This window comes from Macrobrachium nipponense, chromosome 18, assembly GCF_015104395.2.
Source record: "Macrobrachium nipponense isolate FS-2020 chromosome 18, ASM1510439v2, whole genome shotgun sequence".
In the NCBI taxonomy this organism is placed as follows: domain Eukaryota; kingdom Metazoa; phylum Arthropoda; class Malacostraca; order Decapoda; family Palaemonidae; genus Macrobrachium; species Macrobrachium nipponense.
Genome location: NC_087211.1, coordinates 79,987,795 through 79,996,210, shown reverse-complemented (window position 1 = coordinate 79,996,210; position 8,416 = coordinate 79,987,795). Strand labels below are relative to the sequence as shown.

Genomic DNA, 8,416 nt, shown 5'->3' with positions numbered 1-8,416 from the left:
CTAACCCTCTAGTTATTTGTGGTTAAACCTTACCCAGAATGGTACACGTACCGGCATTTAAATTTAAAAAAATATATAAAGGGAAAATAGAACCTATGTGTACAGACTTCCATAAGGAGACGGAGTAAGGAATATCCTTGTAAATATAATATGAAGAACTCTGTAGCACCTATAGAGACAGACAATTCACGGGTGACGCTAAATGTTATAGTGCTATAGGTTCATAAATGCCTAATAAGCTGAACCTTGTTAACATTGTCATAAACCAGGCAATGGAAATTAACAAAGTGTGCTCCGAACTGCAGAAAATTAGCAGTACCCAAACTTATACTGCGTAACATTCTCTACCCAGGGTGATTCTGAGTCCTCCATTGCACGGAATCCTGACAAATTACTCCGTTTAGCGTGAAGGAATTTTATCAGAGTGACTGAATCACTGTTTTACATAAGCAGTCGCTTGCTTTATAGTTTATAGGCTTAAAAAGGGACACTTCGTCTCGATTATATCACACAGAGAGATGATTTTAAAAAAAATTAAAGTAATTGTTTTTCGAAAGTAATCACTTGCTGTAGAGTATGTAGGCCTACAAAATGAAGGACTTCTAGAGTATATAAGCCTACAAAATGAAGTTCTAGAGTATGTAGGCCTAGAAAATGAAGGAGTTCTAGAGTATGTAGGCCTACAAAATGAAGGAGTTCTAACAAATGTAGGCCTACAAAATGAAAGCGTTCTAGAGTATTAGAGCGGCAGCCCGGACCATTGAGATACAACGAACGAGATACCGACTGTAACCCCTACTGGTATTTAGGAGACGACTTGTAAACTGTGAAACTGACCGTCTGCCGAAAATATATGGGTGGCTTACTTAACAAGCACCACTACTTGCTTGTTAGATTTTGGGTCTATCTAATATATGAGATGCCAGATGAAACCAATATATAATATATCTGCAGACTCTACTGATTACAGAATGACCAGTGACAGACATTTTGGAGGGTGGGTTCCCCGTGACAGACGCACTGAAAAGGCGGGGTTAATTAGATCTAGATCCAACTTAGGAGATACTGAGTAAAATTTACGCTACAATAGCACTGCACATCCTAGAATACTGTGGTGGTAATGACACATTTTATTGGGTGGTTACCCCCCGACAGACGCCCCAAAACGAGTCGGGAGGGGAAGACAGGATCTGCATCCAACATTGGAGATATCAAGTAAAATTTGTGCTACAATTGCACTGCACATCCTAGAGTACTGAGGTGGTAATGACAGACATTTTAGTGGGTGGTTACCCCCCTGACAGACACCCCGCTACGAGTGGGGAGGGGGAGACAGGATCTGCATCCAACATCGGAGATAACAAGTAAAATTTGTACAATAAAAGTACTGCGCATCCTAGAATGCTGTGATGGTAATGCCTGACATTTTAGTGGGTGGTTACCCCTTCACACACATAACCTACGATTGGAAGGGAGAGATGGGACACCTTGAAATGATTCAATTAAATCTATCATAGGCAAGATTAATATTAGAAATATGGTAATTATCTGAAAATCGTAAGCCTGATAAAATGTAAAGGCAAAAAATTCAAGAAATATTGTGAAGTTTCAGATAAGAATTACTGCCGGAGTTATTTTTAAAAATTCCTATTGAAGTAAGGAATATTTCACTTCATTAATTCCATCACATCTATATAAAAAACTATGTATGAGACTCACACAACAAACACACACACACACACACATATATATTATCTTGTTATATATTATTATATATATATATATATATATCTATATATATATATATCTTATATATATATATATATATTAATATCCAATATCTGTCATTACTATCACAGCATTCTAGGATATGAAGTGCCACTGTAGTACAAATTTTAGTTGGTATCTCCAATGTTGGATGCGTTCCTGTCTTCCCCTCCCCCTCCCCCTCCCCTCTCATTCTGGGGTGTCTGTCAGGGGGTAACCACCCACTAAAATGTCTTGTATTACCATAACAGCATTCTAGGATGTGCAGTGCAATTGTAGTACAAATTTTACTTGATATCTCCAATGTTGGATGCAGATCCTGTCTTCCCCTCCCGACTCGTTTTGGGGCGTCTGTCAGGGGGTAACCACCCAATAAAATGTCTGTCATTACTACCACAGTATTCTAGGATGTGCAGTGCTATTGTAGCGTAAATTTTACTCAGTATCTCCTAAGTTGGATCTAGATCTAATTAACCCCGCCTTTTCAGTGCGTCTGTCAAGGGGAACCCACCCTCCAAAATGTCTGTCACTGGTCATTCTGTAATCAGTAGAGTCTGCAGATATATTATATATTAGTTTCATCTGGCATCTCATATATTGGATCTAGACCCAAAATCTAACAAGCAATTATTGGTGCTTGTTAAGTAAGCCACTCATATATTTTCGGCAGACGGTCAGTTTCACAGTTTACAAGTCGTCTCCTAAATACCAGTAGGGGTACAGTCGGTATCTCGTTCGTTGTATCTCAATGGTCCGGGTTGCGGGATTATACGTAGGCCAGCAAAACGAAGGAGTTCTAGAGTATGTAGGCCTACAAAATGAAGGAATTTCATACAAGACCTCTCATTCAGCTCAAAGCGAGGATAATGTAGACGTTTTGAAACCGAGAAATGAGAGAAATAATTGTCAAGTTGGGGAAAGTATGTTAAGGAGGCAGAAAGGAAATTTAGACCGAAAAAAAAGTAATTGTTTTCCGAAAGCATTCGCTTGTTGTAGACTACATAGGCCTAGAAAAAGAGGAAGAAGCCTCATAGAAGAGTGGTATATTCACGTAGCTCACAAATTTAGAATAAACGTAGACGTCTTTAGAATGGAGAAATGAATGAGAGAATTACGTCGAGTTGGTGAAAGTGTGTGTTGGTACGGCAGGTACGGACTGTTTGAAATTGAACCAGGAAAAAAAATGTAAAAAATATAAAAAAGCATTTCTAGCCCGAGGCAGACAGACAGGCAACAGCAGAATACTTAACGCCTCGCTGAGCTGCTCAGAGAGAGAGAGAGAGAGAGAGAGAGAGAGAGAGAGAGAGAGAGAGAGAGTAGGAGTCTTCGTATCTATATGTCTATAGTTGTCGCCTTCTCCCAAAGTGTGCTTAGGCCTAGAGATGTGTACAGCAATGAAATTCAGTTTGACCTGTTTGTACATACGTTTGAGAGAGGGAGAGAGAGAATTTTCACCAAGAATTATGAAAATGGAAGGTTAAGCTTTATAGTCTACAAATGATGAATAAACAAGTTTGAGAGAGACAGGGACAGAGAACAGAGAGAGAGAGAGAGAGAGAGAGAGAGAGAGAGAGAGAGAGAAAAAGCTGCATATATGTGACTTGAATAGACAAATTCACATTGTCGGACAAAATGCATAAATGCATGTAGGCATAATATGCATTCAACCTCACACGCCATTGTTGCATGAAAATGAAGCAATGCAAACAATTATTTATTATCATTCATATCCGTTCATTGTCCTTTTTTTCATTATATATTTTTTCATTAGTGTTGCATTGCAACATGGGACGAATGTAACGCAACAGGATAAACAAAATCAATAGATGGATGAAGGTACTTCTCTTAGCAGTAAGTTTTTTCAAAGGCAACGTTTTTTGTATCTTATTCTTGTTAGTGTTCGAGAGAGAGAGAGAGAGAGAGAGAGAGAGAGAGCATCTGCGACGCTCTTTTTAATAATTCACAACCACAATAATACTTTCCAAGGCTCTTGAACTATTGTCTCCTGTCTGTTCAAACTTTCCTCTCGTTTTACCACCTTGGAGGCGTTTGTTAAGTACTGAGAGTTGGTAAATTGATAAATAATTAAATAATTAACGTATTTTCACCATTTGTAAGTTAATACGTCAATATATCGATAAATAATTAACGTATATTTATCATGGATTAACCACATGCCTTAGAAACGTTGACATTTTTCGTAGGCCTAGGCTGTGGTTGACGCTATCGTAGTATCTTAATGCCATTTAGTTATATTCGTAAAGTTAAACTACGGCTTTCCAGAAATCATTTCCAAGAATATGCCATAGTTTCCAAGTTGGTCTCAAGTCTGGATTCCCTAATTCCCTATAGGCCTTATGTCTGGATCGCTGGCTTAGGCCTAGACCTATTTTAAAATACAGAGGTAAATGCTACGCGTAATAATTTCTTTCTTCTAAGAATTTCTCAAGTTAAATTAGGCTTTTCAGGAAGCAATTTCAAGAATTGATTATAATTCCCTAATAGGCTTAGAGCTAGACCATTAAACCAAGAGGTAATCTCGTTCACAGACTGGTTTAGGCTCGTGTATGGGCGTTCGGTCTAACAAGCATCGTCTAATTTCGTATTTCTTTCAAAAGCACAAGCGCTGTAGATGCTTTTTTTTTTTCTTTTTGCTTTGCAGAGAAGCATTCCTTTTCTATTGAAAGCCAGGATGTGTGAGCAGAGCGAAGGAAAGCAATGAATGGTTACAAGAATAGGAAAGAATTGCATGTCAGCCGGTACGCAAAACCAACCTACTTAACCAGCGGTGTGGATCGTTCGTCCGAACTTCTGGGAACAAGTTGAGAATGTCTCTCATCGTGAAAATGAATTCCGAAGCTCTATTTTGATATATATCATCTATATTTGCGTAGATATATCACAGGAAAAACATATCACTACCACTACTAGCTTAAGCCAGGTTAAAGATGGCGTCTACCTTGGTCTCTAGAGACTAGGCACATTTTTAGAAAGTCCGAATTTCGGGGAACAAAGCGAGAATGTGTCTCATCGTCAAAGTGAATTCCGAAATTCTCTTTTGATGCTGTTCTTTTAGGCTGATATAGGCGATAAGATGAAAAGTTTTTTTCGAAGCTTAAAACCAGCGTACTGCAAAGCTAAAGATGGCGTCTACCTAGAGTGTAGAAACTTGTGTCGTCGTAGACCCAATCACCTTTATAGACGTAAAAAAAAAAAAAAAGCTGGAACCCTTGACGTTCCACAGTGACATCCATTCCAATTTTCACCTCTTGGAATATATCAATCATTCCGCTTATCTCACACGATTTATATTGAATCCCTTTTAGATAAGTTTGTTTGTTTGCTCTCTCTTTTATCTCGTTCGTTCGAGGGCCTGAACCACTCCAGATTGGAGGAAAGCCGGTGTTCTGGCTGATAATAATGACTTTCGATTAAAAAGAATAGAAGGAGGAGGAGGAAGAGGAAGAGGGGAAGGAGGAGGAGGAGGAGTGTCTGAGGTACAACAAAAGCCAAAGAAGTCTTAAGACCGTCCATGATACAGTAAAAGTTAAGTAAGAAAAAGTAGATTGTCCGTAAAAGCTAAAGAGGTAGAGCATCCGTAGTATAGCAAAAGTTAATGAAGTATAGCACCCGTGGCATAGCAAAATTTAAAAAAAGAAGTAGAAAGGCGTCCATTTTAATAGCAAAAAAGTTAAAGAAGAAGAAGACGAAGGATAAGAGCGTCTGACTGTCAAACTGTGTTTAACTGTCACATATAGCTGTACGTAGTAGTAGCATCCGCTGGCCAGCCAGCCAGTTGTCTGTCTGTGTATGTGTATGTGTAATATGTCTGTGCGAGCGTGCGTGCGTCTGGATGTGGGAAATGACGCAGCTGTGACGCTGAGAGTGACGCAAGAATGACGTAGTTTCGCATCCAGCGACCTCTGCAAGCCTCACTGGTGGTCACTGCCTGCCTGTTCTAGCTTGCGACACACAAGTCAGTCACTTCTGCGTGACTGACGGACGGACCCCCTCTGATATTTCCTACTGCGTGCCTCCAGCAGGCAGTAGTCGATCGAAAGCGGTTAGCAACAGTTAAAAGAAGCAGCAGTTAACAGTATTATAGTTTATATAGTGATATTAATGTGATACAGCTCTTTTTCTCTGTGGTGGTTATAATACGAAAAGTGTTTTGTTCAAGATTCGATGGCACTCATAGGCGGAAAGTTTCCGTTTTTCTATATAAATCGGTAAGTGTTTTTTTAAGCTCACACACTTACAGGCAATCCTGAGAGAGAGAGAGAGAGAGAGAGAGAGAGAGAGAGAGAGAGAGAGAGAGATTGATTTAGGTCCTGTATATAATAGTGCCTTAACTCTTTTACAAGATATGGACTTCATAAGTTCTGCCTCAGTTTATCAAGTAGCCAGGTAAGTTATTGTGACTTTTTGTAAGTAGTGGGAGTTCCTCTCTCTCTCTCTCTCTCTCTCTCTCTCTCTCTCTCTCACACACTCACACACACACACACACACACACACACACGCACTGTATACTTTTTATCATTTTCTTCAATTAGAAAAGACAGGTAACATTGTAATCTATACTTTGAAATCACGTGGTGCACTGTAGGCATTACTAAATGCTGTTAGCACTATTCCCTCGTGCCATAAGTGCATCCACTTTTTAGCCTTTTACTCTACCTCCATCCCCCTTTCCTCTCTTCAATTATGCTGCCCAACACCTGGTACTATTACTCCTTTCGTGAAAGAGTAGAGATTTTCTCCTAATTCCATCTTTAGTTATTTCTTATATTTCATCCCCTTTTCTTTCTGTATCTCTCTTCTCGCTTTACTTTGCTGTCCAGCCACTCTAACCCCCCTCCCTAACCCCCCTTTTTTTTATAACGGTTTAAGTTCTGCAAGTGCTTGGCTTTGTCGATACTTATAGATTGCATTAACTTTTAACTTTTGAAAAATCTAAGTGCACTTCTTTTTATATATAAGTCAAGAAATTGTCAGTTAAAGACAATATCGAATATATATTTATCTAAGTTATTCATCTATTTGTTAATTTATTTACCTATTTATTTATTTATTTATTTATATATTTATTTATTTGCCTTTTTATTTAATCATTTATTTATTTATATACCTAATTATTTACTTTTTCGAAGACTGGCGTTAGGGAACCACTAGCTGTAACAATCTAGAATTCCGCCCCCGCCCCCAACCCCCCAACGCGTGTTTATTTATCTCATTATTTGTCTACTTGCTTATTTATCTACCTGTTTATTGATTTGCTTAATCATTTATTTACCTGTTTATTCATTCAGTTGTTCATTTATCTAGTTATTTATTTATCTCCATCCATTATCATTCTGTAAAAACGAGTTTCCCCCCAATGCGTGTTTATTAAATCATCATTCATCTACTTGCTTATCTATCTACCAGTTTATTGATTTATTTAATCACTTATTTACCTGTTTATTCATTCATTTGTTCATTTATCTAGTTATTTATTTATCTCTTTCCATTATCATTCTGTAAAAGCGAGTTCGTAGCGTCCATTGGACCTGCTTTCACCAGGTCCGCAAATTATTTTGTTACTTCATTTCTCGTCATTTCTCGTCATTTCCAGACTTTCGTAAATAACCCACGACTGGAAAGTCATCATCTTCATTTCATTTCACTCACACTTCATCAAAGAATCCAATTTCACTTCATGATCAGTGATAATGAGGGTGATAATGACGTGGTTCTCACATCATTAGCAATGGTAATGAGGCGGTTCTGTCATTTCCCGATTTTCGTCAATGGCCCACGACTGGACAGTCATCATCTTCATTTCACTCACTTCATTATAGAATCCAGTTTCGCGTCATTGTGAGTGATGATGATGATAATGATAGTGAATACGATAATGAGATTGAAAGAAGAGGGATTTTAAATTTTTCGCTGACTTGCTGAGTCACTCACCGCCCCCCAACTTCTTCTCTTCTCTCCTCTCTCTCCTTCTCTCTCTCAGAACCTTCACAGAACTCTATTTTCCTAATTACAGTTTATGTTTTACTCTCTCTCTCTCTCTCTCTCTCTCTCTCTCTCTCTCTCTCTCTCTACAGAACTTTCACAGAACTATATTTTAATTTACAGTCTCTCTCTCTCTCTCTCTCTCTCTCTCTCTCCAGAACTTTCACAGAACTATATTTTAATTTACAGTCTCTCTCTCTCTCTCTCTCTCTCTCTCTCTCCTCTCTCTCTCTCTCTCTCTCATGTACGCATTCGGCAATGCGCACACACAAACACATCCTGTTCTCTAACCTGCAGTTCAATTTAACCTTTAACCTTGAAAAAAAAATTTGCACAATGCACATACAGATATACCTATTGTCGTTAACCTTTGTATGAAATTCAGTTAGTCCTAGAACTTTGTAACTTGTTTATTATGATATTTTTCAATTTTCATTCTTTTAGTCCCGTGCTTGAACGTTCTTTAAACAGGCCTAATTATCATTTAGGATTAAATTCTTCGAGTAAATCCTTCAAGTAAAGGATTTAATTTGTTATGACTCATCGTTAGTTTCGGGACATGTGTACCCGTAATCTTGTCTTATCTTTTCGTCTTTGTAACGGCAATAATCTTTATAATATTTCAACACCGTAAACCTGACTCGTG

The 8,416-nt window shown here is 38.3% G+C and overlaps 1 protein-coding gene across 2 annotated transcripts in view; it reads left to right on the top strand.

The window, feature by feature from the left end:
* The first annotated feature begins 5,704 nt into the window (after positions 1-5,704).
* LOC135197241 (sulfotransferase 1A1-like) overlaps positions 5,705-8,416 on the top strand; it is a 16,499-nt gene continuing 13,787 nt past the window's right edge. Inside the window, exon 1 of one of the 2 annotated variants that reach the window (XM_064224332.1) lies at positions 5,705-5,996. In XM_064224332.1, coding sequence (XP_064080402.1) covers positions 5,953-5,996 — 44 coding nt within the window. In that variant the 5' untranslated portion in view covers positions 5,705-5,952. Of the gene's footprint in view, positions 5,997-6,118; positions 6,175-8,416 lie in introns of those variants that run through there. The other variant, XM_064224333.1, reaches the window with a different exon arrangement.